Raw genomic sequence first — 18,889 nt, 5'->3', positions numbered from 1 at the left:
CAGTCAGTCCCTCCCATCTCCCTGGTCTCTGGCCACACTCCGTGCTCACCCGGTCTGTGACCGAGCATTTCTATCTCTGGCACCTGACTCGGTGTGGAGTCTCCAAACCCAGCAGATCCCTGTGGTGCACTCCCGCGCTGCTCCTCCCAGGGGAAGAAGGGGAGTCTCCCCGGATCTGCCACTTATTGGGTCCCTGCTGGAGGAGCAGGGGCTCGACTGTGCCGTGGATCACAGTTTATGGCAACCCTGAGCTGAGAGCCCGCGCCTTGACTCCATCTCTGCAGCTAGCTTCCCCGCTCTGATCCCTGGGAGCTCTGCCGCACTCAGGCACCCCCGGTCTTTCTGTGACCCCCAGGGTCCTGAGACAACACTGTCCCAGAGAGGGTTCCACCCGTGCTTAGGCACCGGAGCGACGTCCCTCAGTGGAGCCAACTTCTAAAAGTTCTGATTTTGTGCTCTGCTGCTCTATCACTTGCCAGTAGCAGCTGACGGAGGCCCCCTCCCCCACCATCTATATTCCCGAATATTGCCTTGGATTCAGTTCTCCGCACGTCCTACCTTCCAGAAACTGGTTGCCTTTCTGTTCAGAGAGTTGCTGCTATTCTTTTCTTCGATCTCCTGTTGAGTTCGTAGGTGTTCAGAATGGTTTGATCCCTGTCTAGCTGAATTCCTGGGACCAGAGGAAATTTAGTTCTCCTACTCCTCTGCCATCTTGCTCTGAAACCCAAAAAAGTTTTTTTGAATTAAAACAAAATTAGTAACTAAGCTGTTATGCTGTCAAAAAGTGAAAAATATTTTTCTTTATATTTTTACCTCTTAGTGGCTTAAGTTATGTGTTTGAGCCAGGAAAATTATATAGATAATATAAATTCTTTGTTGGGCGCCTGGGTGGCTCAGTCATTAAGCGTCTGCCTTCAGCTCAGGTCATGATCCCAGGGTCCTGGGATCAAGTCCCACATTGGGCTCCCTGCTCTGTGGGAAGCCTGCTTCTCCCTCTCCCACTCCCCCTGCTTGTGTTCCTGCTCTCGCTATGTCTCTCTCTGTCAAAAAATAAGTAAAATCTTAAAAAAAAAAATTCTCTGTAAATTTGGCCTTATACAAAAACAAAACAAAAACAGTAACAACCAAAAAATGTACTTATTTTTATTTAAATAGCCACTACACATTAAACTGCATGATATTTGTCATTGAAATTGATAGTCCATCGTAATTTCTCTTTAGAAATGAATATAAATCTTCCATTATAGAATAAATAGTTGGAATTTTATAATTTATACATTTTTAATTAGTACTGTTAATGTTATAATTGTATTTTATTATACAAATACAATTGTATATAAAATTATATATAATGACGTATTACATAATTGTGTTATATAAATGTTACTATATAGTTACATCAATAATAAGGATATCCCTAATTAAAATTTTTATGAATTTCTTTGTTTTCAGCTTGACAAAAATCATACCACTTTTTCATTTTGTTTCTTTGGAAAAACTAGATGTCAGCAACAATTGTCTTTCTGGTAAGTTTAGAACAATACATAATTTTTAAAAAGTATGTAATGAGCTTCTGAGTTTCTTTTCCAAATGTGGTAAGGGAGTTGTTTTGGATAGATGTGTTAGTGGTATTTATAAAGAACATATCTATACAATAAGGTGTAGAGGAGGAAAGATTTTTCCTGTATCCTCTTAAGATCTTAGGCTAGGCCTAAGAATTAAACTGATACAAGGCAGATTTAGAAGTAAAGAATACAACTTGTCATTTTTTTTTTTTTCAAGTTTGTTTGTATGTATTTCTCTTGCCCTCTACTTCCTATCCTTTTGATGAGAATATCTCTTTCCTTCTAATACAGGGAGGATATCTTTCATATAGGCATTTCATCTCTTGCTTGTAAGAAAAAAAAGGAAGGTCACAATGTCCTTCTTGTATCTGTTTTTTAAATGCCTTTAACTCAAAATAGTCAATATGCTGTATATTGGGGTGGCAATTTCTGAATTCCTTCAAAGGCATGGTGAAATCATCCAATTAAATTTCCTTCCACTTTTAAAATCATATTATTGGGGCTCCTGGGTGGCTCAGTCGGTTAAGCGTCCGCTTTTGGCTCAGGTCATGATCCCAGGGTCCTGCCTGTTTCTCCCTCTCCCTCTGCTGCTCCCTCTGCTTGTGCTCTCTCTCTCTGTCAAATAAATAAATAAAATCTTAAAAAAAATAAAATCATATTATTTCCATATCTTTCTGGTAGACCTGGGCACATACCACAATTATATTTTTATTTGAAATTCATGTATCTTTTACCTATGAAATAAATAGCCTAATGAAGATGAGTAATTTGTCTAACTTGTTGACTTCTAACATGTATAAACACCCATTAAAAGTTTATTAAATTAAAGAATGATTAACTGATTTACATGGCCAGTCCCTCCCTAAATTTACCCATCCCAGTTCTCAGTCAGTCCCCTCATGGAGACAACCATAGTTCTAAATTTGTCACCATAGATTAACTTGACTCTTGTATTTTTATATTAATTTGATCAAACAGTATGTTCTCTTTCCTCTGGCTTTCTTAGCATTCATGTGACATTCCACTGTATCAGTTGTTTCTTCTTTCTTTCTTTTTTTTTTTTGGCTGAGGTGTAGTCCATTGTATGAATATATCACACTTTGTCCATTTTCCTGTTGATCAATATTTTAATTCTTTCCGATTTGGGGCTGCTATGATTTTTAATGGAATTTCCTGGGGAAATTCTTATATAAATCTTTCTGTGGACATGTTTTTATTTCTGTGGGGTAAATGTGTAAGAGTGTAATTGCCGGACAATAGAGTAGGTATATGTTTGTAAGAAACTGAAAAAAAGTTTGCCAAAATAGTTAAAACATTTTACACCAGCAATGTACTGGAGTTTCAACTGCTGCATTCTAGAGGATGTTTAATATTTCAATTGTGTTATCTCATTATGGTTTTAGTTTACATTTCCCTGATGAATAACGATATTAAGCCTTTTTACATTCTTATTTATTGATGATTTTTACATATTCTTTTGTGTGTATTCAAATGTCTTACCATTTTTATTGGTTATTTGCCCTTTTCTTATTGATATGTATAAGTCCTTTGTATATTCTGGATGTAATTCTTTGTTAGATATATGTTTTGTAATATTTTTCCTGGTCTCTCTATAACCATGAATTTTTATTAATGGTATTTTCAGATGAGCAGAAGTTTTCAATTTTGATGAAGTTTAGTTTATTATTTTTAGTAGTTATTGTTCTCTCTGTGTCCTTTGTAATATTTTTCTACCTCCCATTTGAGAAGATGATTTTATAAATTTTCTTGCTTTCTTATAAAAATTTTGTACTTTTAGTTCTTACCTTTAAGTCCGTCTATGATCCATGTCAAATTATTTTATGAATGGTATGAAGTAGAGAATGAGTTTAGTTTTTAATATGGATATCCCTTGTTCCAGCACCATTTGTTGAACAAGCTTTTTTCGTCATTGAATTACTTCGGTGTCTCAAAATATTTGATTTACCTTTGACTTACTTTGGGATGAGTTTCTATTAAATGTTTTTCTATTAACTGATCTAATGATAGATCATACTTTCCTATTTCTTTATATGTTTAGTAATTATTTTATGAGATGCTTTATTTAATTAAAAATTTTAAAAAAGCAACACATGCATCAAGATTCTAAAGATTCAAAAAGGAATTCAGGGAAAAGTCTCCTTAGCCTTGCTTCCCCAGCAGCAGCCAAAGTTACTAGCTGGTCAGGGCTCCCTAGAGCTTTTCATTGCATATACATGCAGATGAATAGCAGAGTCCTCTCAAACCTTGGCTTCTACTACACCCCCATTCCCTTCCTATCATTTCACTGCAGTCACCTTGGCTTCCTGATATTCTTCACGGATCAGGCTGTTGGGTCCCAAAGGCTTTTTTCCTCAAGGCCTTTGGTTTTCTCTCTGGACGAAATTAGCTTCCATAAGGCAACAGTCCACTCAGGTGATGGAAGTGGTATTTTTGAAAATGAACAACTTAATATATTTGAAAACAAAACCAGCCATATTACCAAGGACAACTTCAGTTCTGTTAGCAGATCATTGGGAAAACTTTGAAATGACTAAAACAATAAGTCTTTCAAACAGATCTGTACAGTTTATATACATAGCACAGTTCCAGAGAGTACAGATAGATAGTTCAAGTACCATAGCAAAGGAGACAGAGGACATTTAGTTCAAAGGTTCTCTGGTTGCAAGAATGTGTGCTAATTCCTAAATAATGGTACATACAGTGTTAATTAGAACTAGAAATTTTCTTCCAAATTTTGATCCTATAGAGTCGTCTTTCTAAGTAGTTCTGCTTGGTGCTAAAATGTTATTCTTTGCTTCTGGAGTTAAACAGGCATTTACATGACAAACATATATCTTGCAATCAATTTATTTAAACAAATAAAAAAACAATTCATCCAAGTTCTGAGCTTGTTTTTTGTTTTGTTTTAGACTCCATATATGAAGAGAGATCCTATGGCATTTGTCTTTTTCTGACTTATTCCACTTAGCATAATGCCCTTGAGATCCATCCATATTGTCACAAATGGCAAGGTTTCATTCTCTTTTATGGCTGAATAATATTCCATTGTACATCTAAAAACACAATTGTTTTATCCATTCACACATCAGTGGGCATTTAGGTTGTGTCCATATCTTTGCTATTATAAATAATGCTGTAATGAATGAACATGGGGGTACATATAACTTTTTAAGTCAGTGGAGTTTTTTTTCTTTAAATAAATAACCTGAAGTGGAATTGCTAGATCATAAGGTGGTTTTATTTTTAATTTTTTGAGGAACCTCTATCTATTTTCCATAATGGCTGTACCAATCTACATTCCCACCAACAGTGTGAGAGGGTTCCCTTCTCTCCATATCCTTGCCAACACTTGTTATTTCTTGTCTTTTTGATAATAGCTATTTTTTAAAAAGATTTTATTTATTTGACAGAGAGAGACACAGCAAGAGAGGGAACACAAGCAGGGGGAGTGGGAGAGGGAGAAGCAGACCCCTGGCTGAGCAGGGAGCCTGATGCGGGGCTTGATCCCAGGACCCTGGGATCATGACCTGAGTTGAAGGCAGACGCTTAACGACTGAGCCACCCAAGCGCCTCTGATAATAACTATCTTAACAAATGTGAAACGGTACCCTGTTGTGATTTTAATTTGCAGCTCTCTGATGACTAATGATTTTGAACATCTTTTCATGTGCCTGTTGGCCATCTGTATGTCTTCTTTGGAAAAATGTCTATTCAGATCTTCTGCCCCTTTTTCAATCAGATTGGATTTTTGCTATTGAGTTGTATGAGTTCTTTATAAATTTTGGAAATTAGACCCTTACCCTTATCAGACATGTGATTTGCAAATGTTTTATCCCATTCAGTAGGTTGCCTTTTCATTTTGTTCATAGTTTCCTTTGCTGTGCAAAGCTTTTAGTTTGGTATGGTTCCATTTGTTTATTTTACTTTTGTTGCCTTTTCTTTTGGTGTTAGATAAAAAAAATCATCCAAGACCCATGTCAAGGAGTTTTTTTCTATGAGTTTTATGGTTTCAGATCTTATGTTCAAGTCTTCAATCCATTTTGAGTTAATTTTTGTGTATGTTGTAAGACAGTGGTCAAGTTTCATGTTTTGTATGTGACTGTGCAGTTTTCCCAACATCACTTATTGAAGAGACTATTCTTTCCCATTGTATATTCTTGGCTCCTTTGTCAATAAATTAATTAAACATATATGTGTAGGTTTATTTCTGGGGTCTCTGTTCCATTGATCTCTATGTCTGTTTTTATGCTTATACCATACTGTTTTAGTTACTGTGGTTTTGTAATATAGTTTGAAATCAAGGGGCATGATGCCTCCAGCTTTGTTCTTTCTCAAGATTGCTTTGAGTATTCGGAGTCCTTTGTGGTTCTGTATAAATTTTAGGATTATTTGTTCTATTTCTGTGAAGAATGCCATTGGGATTTTGATAGGGATTGCACTGAATATATTGCTTTGAGTGGTATGGACATTTTAGCAATATTAATTCTTCCAATCTAGCACATGGCATATCTTTCCATTTGTTTGTCTTCCTCAGTTCTTTTCATTAATATCTTGTAGTTTTCAATATATAGGTCTTTCACCTCTTTGGTTAAATTTATTCCTAGATATTTTTTTTTGATGCAATTATAAATAAGATTGTTTTCTTAATTTTTTTTCTGATGGCTCATTAGTGTAAAGAAACCCAACAAATTTTTGTGTATTGATTGTGTATCCTACAACTTTAGTGAATTTATTAGTTCTAACAGTTTTTTGATTGAGTCTTTAGGATTTTCTATATATCATGTCATCTCCAAATAGCTACAGTTTTACTTCTTCCTTTCCAATTTGGATACCTTTTATTTTATTTTCTTGAGTAATTGCTCTAGATAGGACTTCCAAAATTATGTCAAATAAAGTTGTGATAGTGGGCATCCTTGTCTTATTCCTGATCTTGGAGGAAAAGTTTCACATTTTCACCATTAAGGATGATGTTAGCTGGTTAGCTGTGGGGTTGTTATATATGGCCTTTATTATCTTCAGGTACATTCTCTCTATACCCACTTCATTGAGCATTTTTATCATAAGTGGATGCTGAATTTTGTCACATGCTTTCTCTGCATTGTTTGAGATAGTCATATGGATTTTTATTCTGCATTTTGTTAATGTGGTATATTACATTGACTGATTTGTGGATGTTGATAAATCCCATTTGATCATGGTGATGTGTTTTTAATATATTATTGAATTTAGTTTGCTAATAATTTGCTGAGCATTTTTCATATCTATGTTTATCAGGAATATTGGCTTATAATTTTCTTGTGGTGTTCTTGTCTAGTTTTGGTATCAGGGTAATGCTGGCTTCATAATATGGGTTTGGAAGAGTTCCCGCTCTTTTATTTTTTGGAAGAGATTGAGAAGGATTAGTATTAATCCTTCTGTGAATGTTTTATTGAATTCACCAGTGAAGCTGTCTGATCTTGGACTTTTGTTCCTTGGGAGGTTTTTGATTAAGATGATTCAGTCATCTTACAGTAATTGATCTGTTCAGGTTTTCTATTTCATCATGATTCAATCTTGGTAGATTGTGTGTTTCTAGGAATGTATCCTTTTCTTCTAGGTTGTCCCAATTTTTTGGCATATGATTTTTCCTAGTAGTCTTTTACGATCCTTTGTATTTCTGTGGTAAAAGTTGTAACATTTCTTTGATTTTTGATTCTATTTATTTGCATCCTCCTCGTCCTCCTTCTCCTTCTTCTTTTTTTTTTTTTTTTTTGCTGAGTCTGGCTAAGGTTTGCCATTTTTGTTGTCTTTTCAAAGAATCAGCTCTTAGCTTTATTGATCTTTTCTATTGTCTTTTTAGTCTTTATTTTATTTATTTTTGCTCCAATCTTTGTTATTTTCTTCCTTCTAATAACTCTGGACTTCCTTTGTTCTTCTTTTTCTGGTTTCTTGAAGTTTAAAGTTAGATTGTTTATTTGAGATGTTTCTTATTTCTTGAGGTAGGCATTTATCACTGTGAACTTCCCTCTTAGAACTGCTTTTGCTGCATCCCATAAATTTTGGTATGTTACATTTACATTTTCATTTGTCTCAAGGTATTTTTTAATTTCTCTTGATTTCTTCTTGGAAACATTGCTTGTTTGATAGTATGTTGTTTAATCTCCACATATTTGTGAATTTTCATTTTCTTTTTGTAATTGATTTCTAGTTTCATATCATTGTGTTGGAAAAGATGTTTGATATGATTTCTTAAGTCCATCTGGTCTAACATGTTTAAGACTGATGTTTCCTTCTTGATTTTCTTTCTATTCTATATATTGATATATAGGATACATCAGTTATCAATAATCTAGTCATTGATGTAAGTGGAATATTAAAGTCCCCTATGATTATTGTGTTGCTGTCTATTTCTCCCTTTAAGGCTGTTAATATTTGCTTTAAATATTTAGGTGCTCCTGCATTGGGTACATAAATATTTACAAGGTTATATCCTCATGTTGGATTTACCCCTTTTATCATTATGTAACACTCTTCTTTGTCTCTTATTACAGTCTTTTTTTTTTTTTTAAGATTTTATTTATTTATTTGAGACAGAGAGAATGAGAGAGACAGAGAGCACATGAGAGGGGGAAGGGTCAGAGGGAGAAGCAGGCTCCCTGCCGAGCAGGGAGCCCGATGCGGGACTCGATCCCGGGACTCCAGGATCATGACCTGAGCCGAAGGCAGTCGCTTAACGAACTGAGCCACCCAGGCACCCCAGTCTTTTTTTTAAAGTGTGTTTTGTCTGAAGTAAAATCTGTTTTGTTTGATATGTCTAGTAATTTTTTAAAACATTTTATTTATTAGAGAGAGAGAGCACAAGCAGGGTGGAGGGGCAGAGGGAATGGGAGAAGCTGAACAGGGAGCCCCCCTGTACAGGGAGCCTGACTGAACAGGGAGCCTGATGCAGGGCTCCATCCCAGGACCCTGAGGACATGACCTGAGCCAAAGGCAGATGCTTAACTGACTGAGCCACCCAGGTGCCCTGATATGTCTAATAATTTTTAATTATATATTGAACATTGTATATAATACAGTTTAGTGAGTCTGGAAATTGTCTTCCTTTTAAAGACAGTTACGTTCAGTTCTGGCAGGCAGTTGAAGCATTTATGGGTACTTTTTTTTTTCTGTCTTCTTTAATTTCGTTCTCTCTTAGGACAAGCTATTGTAGTTTTCAACTCTTAGTGCATGCCCCTACCCCAGGGCATTGTGTTCCTCCTACTGTATAGTCTTTCTGGATTGTAGCTCAATCTGTGAGATACTCAGTTAGGTCTCATTTTGTTTGGGTTGACTCCAATATCTTTTGCTGCTACCTGAACTTAGTGTCATCATTCAGCTTTCAGCCTTATAGTTGGTGATCTCTGCTAGGATTTTCAATCTTTCTGTGTGTGTGTGACACCTCACACTTGTCCATGGACCTGTGGTAAATCTGTGGTAAATCTTCACAGAGACTTCTTCCCCCAATTCCCTCCTCACAACATATAAACACACAGCTCCTTCTCAGTATTTTTCATCATAAATTCCAGCTTATTCTAATCTTTGTCTCCTCACTCAGCAAAAGAGCTTCTTTATTTGGTCTTTACTGCTCTGAAGTAAACTGCTTTCAAACAGAAAACCACTATGATTGTAGGCTCACCAGGTATGTTTCCCATCTCGCAGAGTCAGGTTTAAAAAACAGGTGCTTCCTATATATTGTCTAGTTTTATGATATTTTTCTGTGGGAGAACAATTCAATATAAATTACTCTGTAATGTACACTAGATTGACCTACTATTCTTACTTTTGAAAGTAAAGTAGGTCTATGTAACTCTATTTATGTATGTGTTCAACTTTACCACTTATCTTATTACTTTAGATTTCACTTCTTCAGATTTTGTGCTAACAATCTGGCACAAACAGTTCTAAGCCCTTTACACATATTACCTCATTTAACCCTCACCCAATAAGATAGGTAATGAGCCTGAATCACAAAGCAATTGTATGGTTTGCATAAGTTCACAAAGCTGCTAAATGGGAGAAATATATATTCTAACAGCAGAGTCTGTGTTCTTAACATAGTCTCTTTCTAAAAGCATACTGTATTCTGCAAAATAAATAATTGTTATTGCTTTACTACCTAACCAATAAATAAATGGTCATTGATTTATGATTATTTTTCTTTCTCTGTTACTATCTTCTATAATGATTTTTATTGTTTATTTTCTGTAGATCTTACAAGTGCCATTAGATGGTTTGATGCATGCTATTCTCTTCATGAATTGTCTCTCACTGGAAACCCACTTCTTCAAGAAATAAACTGGAGGTAAGAAATATTGTTGCACTCTATTATATACTTTATTATAGTTGCAGAAAACACGATTTGATGAAAATTGTTCTGTGCATATTAATTGCTTGGGAAAAGTTAATAAAAATAATTTAAAAGTTACTCAAAACAAGAAATTTTTATAATATTAGTTTTAAAAATATCTTAAACCTAAAATAATTTTTTGCACATGTATGAACTAATGCAAATTTAAAATGATTATTTTGATCCATACCATTGATTATGTGACAATTTTAGTATAATGGTAACTTGGAGTTTGTTGGTGTCTATTAAAGTATGACTTATAAACCTATGTGAATCCATGCTTCTCTTTGAAATATTGCAGTACCTAGATGTAATAGAAGAAAAATATTTTGTAATTTTTTTAGAATGAATTTTCTTCTTTAAAAAAGTGTTTCTAATCTGAAATTCTCATACTATGCTAACACCATTTCCCCCCAAATTGACCAGCATCTTTTTTCATGAAGAGCTTTTTTGAGATGATTTTCATACAGTAAACTTTATCAGTTTTATTTATGAGTATGAATATGGTATAAAACCACCACAATTAAGATATTAAACATTTTTACCACCTTAAAAAAATTATCTCATGCCCCTTTGCAGTCAGTTGCCACCCTTAGACTTTAAAAATGTCTCTCCACTCTTTGATGGCCTTTATTGTTTCTGATGAAATCTGCCAACATTCTCTTTGGAGACTTCTAATATATTCTCTTTATCAGTGGTTTTCAGCAATTTGATTATAATGTGTTTTGCTGTGGTTTTATGTAGATTTACTCTTCTTAATATCTGTTGAACCTCTTGAATCTGATGAATTTGTAGTTTCCATAAAATTTAGAATTTTTTTGCCCATTATTTTTTCACATATTTTTTCTGCCTCCTTCCTATCTTGTTCTACTAGGATGCCAATTTCACCAATATCAGATCACTTGATATATTCTAGAAGTTGCTATTGCTCTGTTCTTATATATTACACTTTTTTTCTGCCTGTAATTCACTCTTAATAGTTATTGCTGTATCTTCAAGTTTTCTGATATTTTCTTCTTACATATCTATTTTGATGTTAATCCCATCCAGATTTAATCAGTTCAGAGTTCAGATACTGTGTTTTTCATCTCTAGAAGTTTCATTTATTTTTTTTTAATATTTGCGATTTCTCTCCTAATCATGCTCATGGTTTCCTGAATCATCTTTAACATATGAAAAATATTTATAATAGCTATTACAAAATCCTTCTCTGCTAGTTTCATCATCTATATCATTTGGGGGTCTATTTTTGTTGATGCCCCCCCCCCCAATTCTGGGTCATATTGCCCTGCTTCTTGCATGCTTGGTCAATTGTGATTGTATTCTGGACATCTTAAATTTTATACTGTTGATTTCTTAATTTTGTTATTTTTCTTTAGGCAACATCTATTTTGTTTCTGATGTACAGCAGCTAAGTTACTTGAAATTAGTGAGATGCTTTTAAAGCTTGCTTTTAAGTTCTGTTGGGGAAGTCTCAAAGAAATCTTTAGACTAGTGCCAGTTTAGCTCTTCTGCTATGGAACTGACTCTCTGGTGCCTCTTACATATATCCTTTCAACTTTGGCTGATAAGAATTATTCCCAGCCCCATATGGGTTCCTGTAATTTCTCTACCTTTTGCTTCCCCCTGGTTCTTTCCCTTGGCCTTAAGTCATTTTCTTTTATACATCCTCAGATCATTACCCATTTACCCAGGTCCAGGTGAATTAAATCCCAGAATTCTGAAAGACTTTGCATATGTCCACTTTTCTAGTACTGCTGATGATTCTGATCTAAACTCTTGTCTCTTTTTATGTCTAGCAGCATCCATTTGTAAGACAATTTAACATGATTTATTATACATTTGACATTTGTATCATATTAACTCATGGGTACATCAAGACAGAACAAGCCAAGAATAGACAGGGTTTATAGCCTAATTTAGCAAGATAAGTTTGACCACACACTAAGTACAAATAAAGGCAAATATATACTGAAATTCAGGTAAGAAAACCTGTTTCAGGATCCTCAGAGTTTGGATCAAATCTGTAAATCTTATCAATTTGATCAGGTAGTGAAAATATAACATTTATGAATAAAATATAGACAAGGAAGGACACATAATTGAAAAGAAAGTTGTTGTGACATCTGATCCTAGGGAAGAAGCAATTGATTCTTTGTCCTGATTTGGTTTTTCTGTGATGTGTGGCCATAGCCAGGAAGATCCTGGTTCTGATGATTTCCAAAGGAATGTATCTTACAGTAGAACCAATGATCTGGTTATGTTTAAAAATTCCTATATCTGACTTAACCCACTTGTAGAACAAGATAAGACAATATAGAAAGTAGTCTATTTCCCTCCTTTCTCTGATGCCACTGCAAACCTTTGACATTCTCTTTCCACAAGTATTGATTTTCTGAATTTGTTTATTGGTTTTTCATTAAGAAAATAGCATTTTTATACCAAGTCAAACACCTGTGTAATTTGCTACTTGTTGATAGCGTGTGTATCACAGAAGAGTTATTATCTTTGCCAGAAAATCTGTTTTTCTATTTTCTTTAAAGCTCAATTTCCACATAAATTTCTAAAGTTACACTATTTTTTAGGGAAACCTGGTATGTTTTTACATGTTTTAGAATAGAACTTGTCAATTTCTGCCTTAGGAACATCTGTTTCCAGGTGCAATTTAAGCTGTGTAGTATAAAGGAAAGACTATCACCCAGTGAAGTGGTTTTCAAAGGTGTATCCCTAGACAAGCAACTTCATCATCACTTGAACACTTGTTAGAAATGCAAAATCTTGGACACTGTCCATACTCATTTAATCAGACACTAGGGTATGATGTTTAGTAATCTGTGTTTCAGTAAGCCCTTTGAATGATTTGATGCACACTAAAGTGTGGAAATCACTGTGATTTTAAACAAGGACATCCTTTTCCTGCCCCATACTGTGCGATCCTGGGCAGATAACAACTTTCCTATGTCTCTGAATCCTCAACGGTAAAATGAAGATAATAATAGTACCTCTCTTATGGGGGTAGTTATGATAATTGAATGGGATAATACACATATTTTGTTGGGCACAATTCCTGGAACATGGTAAACATTCAGAAATCTACTATTTTCCATGTCAAGGCTAAGCACACTGTGGGCTCTTTTTAAATCACCAAATATTTATTGTATGCCTACTATATCTAGCCAATGTCCCAAAATTTGGACACTATACAGGAAATTCAATGCACTCCATGATTTCAAACCATGTTTATAATCTTGGTAGGGATAAAAATGTATGCAAAGAATGATAGCCATGAAAACTAATAGTGATAGCAAACACTGTCATAGTGTTTACTTTGTGTCCAGCATTGTTCTCATTTAATATTTATAATATGCCTAATAAAATAGTTAGCTAGTATCCCCATTTTACAGGTGGGGAAACAGAGTCATATAAAGGCTAAATAATGTGCCCAAGGTTACACAGCTAACTAGTGGAAGAGCCAGAATTCAAACCCATGCAATCCAGCTTCAGTTTGTGCTCTTTAACTCTTAGATTTCAGTACCTAATACCAGTGTCAGATGACTATTGTAGGCAACCGATATGCTTTAGAAATCCCACCTTAATTTAGTGTGACCAGGAAAAAAATACATTTACTGAAGAGGCAAACTTTGGGTTAAATCTCAAAAGTTTGATAAGATTTAAAATCAAGTTAAAAGGAAAAAAAAAAGCACTTCTGATGGAGGAAATATTGATGAAAAGGAGGGAATGTGAAAGGCAAGTTTAGGCTCTGGTCTATTCAGGTGTAAAGTAGTTAAGAGTGGGAAATACCTTTGGAAAGAAATAAGAAATCAAGTGCGTGCATTTACGGTGGGTCAGAGAATGACCTACTATCTATACGTATTACTCCACAGCAACTCTGAGTTGGGTTCTGTAATTATTCTGATTTTACAGAGGTACTAACTGAGGCTTGGATTCCTTGTGATTTGCCCAGTTGTGATGTAATTGTCAGGGAAGGGATTAGAGTTCTAAAGCCTGGAATTTAAATACTTTGCTTTACTGTTGCATATGATATATTGCTGCCAGATTGTAAAGGGCCTTGTATGCTAGAGTAAAAAAGTCTCCTTTATCCAGTGGTCATGGAGAGAGCCTATAGCATACTAGATATATGTATAGGCCTTGTGAGTAAACTGCTCAGGTGCATGTCTAGTTCCATCACTTTCTAGCTGTTTGCCTTGCACAAATTACTTAATCTAGCTGTATCTCAGCGTCTTCATCTATAGAATGGATATAATAACAGTAGCTCCCTCAGGCCTTACCCATTAAGGTAATAGGTTGTACCACACAACAACGAACCCAGAAATCTATGTGGTTTAGTACAATAGAAGCTTATTTTTTGTCTATATTGTGTCTGATGTGAGTTTGGCCTGTCTAAGCAGACTCAGAAACTCAGGATACTTCCCTTTTGTGGCTCTGTGTCATGCAACTTCAATGTAATCTGACTTTTTTAGGTAGTAGATTCTGGCGAGGGAGGGGAAGAGACCACAGAGAAAGAACAACTGACATTTCACCACTCTGATCTCAAAAGTGGCATTGATCACTTCTCTCATATTCTACTGGCTGTAGCCAGTCATAAGGCCAAACTAACTGCAAAAGAGGCCGGAAAATGTAGAGAAGAACATGAACACCAGAGTACGCCAATAGTCTTTGTGAGGACTAAATATGTTGCTGCATAAAAGCATTTTATAGTAGTACCTAGCATATAGCACAGTTGGCAGATGTTAGCCATTATTTTTAAGGAGCTATAGGGAAATTTTGAATAGCTGTATGAAAAGGAAAATAGTGTTTGGGGAAGATTTTTTTTTCAACAGCAAAGTGATAAGGGATTAGGGAAAGTGGCCAAATTAAATGCTATTAGAGAGTCCAGGCATTAAAAAAGGGCTAAAATTAAGTAGTGGAAGTGGTCCCAGACTGTTGTACAGATCCTTCTAGTTTAGAACTAGAAAAGTGATCTTAGAGTGAAAATTCCCATACATAAAGAAGAGTAATTATGTCTAAAAGGCTCTGCTTGGCAGGTGATATTATTTATAATGAAAATATCTAATGGATTATTTTTACACAGATATTTTTATTTTCCTAGGTAACTTTATAGACTATATATATATGTGTGTGTGTATAGGATATGTATATATATGATATATATGTATATATATGTCATAGATGACCAAAATTACTTGTTGAAGGAATACATTACAGAATTTTACATTATAATGTGTAAAAGCTTGAAAAAAAATGCATGTTTCAGGCCCTCTAATTTTTCTATTGAATTTTTAAAATTTTACTTTAGTGATTGAAAGTGTTATTACCTATAAATTGACAATTGATCTTATTATTGATTTGCAGTAATTATCAGTGTCAGTTCTACAGCTGGAGTTCTTAGACTTTTAGGGAACCATGATATTTGTCAGGTTCCTCATGTTTCCTGAAAAACTGATCTTAGGACAAATGGTTATAGGAATACCAACTATTAGTTAATATCAACTTATATGGAGATCAGAGATTGCAGCTATTTAAAGAATTTGTGTATATATATGAAAGGACCCCCTAAATATGTTTCTAGACCTCTTGCCAGCTGGGAAAAGGACTCTTTCATTTGGAATTGAAGTAGTGAAGATCCCCATCTAGATGTACTAGCTCAAGTTCTGGGGCTGTGCTTTTCTTACATTGGGGTTTAAAACCCTAATCCCAAGGTTTGGGCCTCCTCATTTTCATTTATTTTTATTATTTTATTTTTTTAAGATTTTATTTATTTGAGAGAGAGAGTGAGAACGAGAGAGAGAGAGAGAACTCTCGAGCTGGGGAAGGAGCAGAGGGAGAGGGTCAAGCAGACTCCACACTGAGCACCGAGCCCAACTTGGGACTCGATCCCAGGACCCTGAGATCATGACCGAGCTGACTGCTAAGCCAAGTCAGATGCTGACCGAGTCAGATGCTTAGCCAACTAAACTACCCAGGTGCCCCTTTGGGTCCTCATTTTTAGAAAGGAAACCTTAGAGTGAAACTTCCCATACAAAAAGTAGGTGTAACTATGTCCAAAAGGCTCTGCTTGGCGGGTGATATTATTTATAATGAAAATCCCTGATGTGTTGTTTTTAGGTAGATATCTTTATTTTCCTTGGTAGCTATATAGACCAAATTTATGATGACAAACAAAAATAGGTGGTTGTGTCCATTATTCAGAGAAAGCTCTTTGGGGGCCATGGTTTTCCTATTAGGCGTTGGGCAAATAAGACATGAATTCTCTTGCTGATTTGATATCAGTTTCCATTTAAATAGCTGCCATGTTGCCAGTTGCAATAACTAGAAACAAACCTATATCCTGAATAATCTTTGAATTTATTTATGTTTTTTGCATGAAGAATAAATACTTACTTTGTTGAATCAAATAGGCTTATAGTGAAATATATTGATAATAAATCTATTTAAATATATAAAGATAAATATTCACATTTTACTACTACTATACTCCTAAATATATATACTTAGTGCAATACTAATATATACAATACTTACTAAGTACAGATACTTTACAGTTTTAAAGAAAATATTTAGTTAGAAACAATATTCAAAGAAAAAGGTAGTACTTATAGACATGTACAATTATTTAGCTATTATAATTTTTATGTTTAAATGAACTTTATTGGACTAGACTCATACCAACTTGAAAATTTTGCTTATCAAATTTCACTTAGATCAGTTGGCCTAATACAGCTTTCATGATTTCAAGAAGAGATTCAGTTATCTAAAGGGTTTAAAATCTAGTAATCTATAAAATATGGATTTGTTAATGAAAGGATCAAGTAAAACTTTAAGCACTGTGTTCCAATGAACTTTACATAACCCCTTGATACCAACAAAAGGATTAGTTATAGATTTTCCCAATTGGCTTCTTACTTTCATGTCTGGCCAGTGATAACATGGACAAAACTGATGTACTAAAAAAATCTCTTTTTAAAACTTAATCTACAGACTCAGTTTGGAATCTCCTTTGGGAATGTGTTTTATTCATTAGTGATGAATAGAGTCTCTTAAGTGACAGAATATTCACCAGGAAGTTTTCACTAAATGAAATATTGATTCAGCCCTTGGCTAGGAGGAGCCCAGCTGGAAAAACTAATGTTGAGATCTCACAGTATTCTTATACTTCATTTCCAATATGAATCAACTTGTTACAGCACTTTCTAATATATTCATCATAGACTCTTATAAGGCTGCATTTAAACTTAAGGCCAACCCATTGCACTACTAACTTATACAGATCTGAGAACTATTCCTTAAAAAAAAAATAAGAAACAATGCTTAACATAAAACACCAAATCTAATGTTGATATTTATCATATAAATGACAAATTTCAAGATATTGTCATAGTCTTGAAGATCCAAACAAGCTAAATTTTTATATCCAAAGAAGTTTCAAATATTCTGACTCAAACTGTTTGGGAACATTTTTTTTATATATAAAGGTGATGAATTATAATATCAAATATTTTCAGTGTGAAAATCCAAGCCCTGTTGATCCACATTCTCCATAATTATTTCCTGTAGCTATAATATTGTACATAATATCTATATCAATAACCATATCCAAAATATAGTATTTGATGACAAAATTATCATTTTTCCCCTTGCTGATCTGGTTAGTTAACATCCAAACAGCTTCCACATAATGCCGTTTGCAATATCTAGAAACAAACTAATGTCCTGTATTGCCTTTGGATTCCCTTATTTTTCATTATTTTAGTTGTCCAGAGAATAAACAGTTGTTGTATTAAATACAATATGCTTGCTGGTAGTAAAATATTGATCTTTCCATTAATCTGATAAAGCAAATTCTTGTATTTTTACTTCTAAGATTATATTAGGTTATTTAGTTAAAATAGCTCTTCATTTTGTCACCAATTATTTCTGAATAGAAAGCTTGTTTCTCTGTATATGTGATATGTACTCTGTAACTTCAGTGTTACAAGAATACATTTCTAAGAAACCTTCATATCATTTACGCAAAACCAATGGCAATGTTAATCAGTAAACAGATCATTGGAATATAACTGTCCAGGCCCACAATATCTCTTATTTTAGCAAATTCTCTGACATATAGGACATGCTACAAGTTTTCAAGTAAGCTATATTTTTCTTGAAAATTTCAGACAATTATGAATGATTAGAACTTCAGAGGTTTTTTTTTTTTCTTTTAAGTTTAACCTGGAGCATCTCTGATTTTATTTTTTTTCTAAGATTTATTTATTTATTTGAGAGAGAGAGAGAAAACATGCGCATACATGCACATGAAAGGAAGGGTTGGGGGGACAGTGGGAAAGGCAGAGGGGAAGCAGACTCTTGCCGAGTGCAGAGCCTGATGTGTGGGGCTCAATCTCAGACCATGACCTGACCTGAGCCAAACCAAGTCAGGTGCTTAACCGTAACCACCTGAGGCACCCAGGGCGCTGAGCATCTCTGATTTTAGCACAACTCGTTGTAGTCTATTTTCCTTCCAATGCAGTGGTTCTTAATTCTTTAAGGTACATAAGAAAGGCTATATTTTAAAAATGCGAATTCCCCAGAACGCACCAACAGAGGTCTTTGGGCGTAACTGAATCTAAAAAAGTATCCCATGTACTACTAATACAGTAGTTCAAGGACAGCCTTTTCAGAGACACTGCCCTGCAGGGTTGAAGACACACAGAGGGATCTAGCCTTGAATTCCCATTCCAGTGGATTTGTAGAGTGACTAAGACAAAAAATAGATGTTTGAGACCCTGTGGCTCTCATGATAACAGCATGAGTATTTTCTTCCTTTTGTTGACACCTCCTTAATTAGACAAAATGAGACCTGAAAGATGGCTGTTCAAGAGGGTCTTAGTGTTACTTTATCTGCACTATCACTGTAGGTCCAGGATCCTGTTGAAAA

General features: G+C 34.7%; 1 protein-coding gene across 1 annotated transcript in view; it reads left to right on the top strand.

The window, feature by feature from the left end:
• LRRIQ1 (leucine rich repeats and IQ motif containing 1) overlaps nt 1-18,889 on the top strand; it is a 199,301-nt gene that overhangs the window by 65,740 nt on the left and 114,672 nt on the right. The window contains exons 12-13 of the mRNA XM_021687506.2: nt 1,453-1,526; nt 9,813-9,906. Coding sequence (XP_021543181.2) covers nt 1,453-1,526; nt 9,813-9,906 — 168 coding nt within the window. The remainder of the gene's footprint in view (nt 1-1,452; nt 1,527-9,812; nt 9,907-18,889) is intronic.

This window comes from Neomonachus schauinslandi, chromosome 5, assembly GCF_002201575.2.
Source record: "Neomonachus schauinslandi chromosome 5, ASM220157v2, whole genome shotgun sequence".
In the NCBI taxonomy this organism is placed as follows: Eukaryota; Metazoa; Chordata; class Mammalia; order Carnivora; family Phocidae; genus Neomonachus; species Neomonachus schauinslandi.
This window is presented reverse-complemented; position numbering and strand designations above follow the sequence as displayed.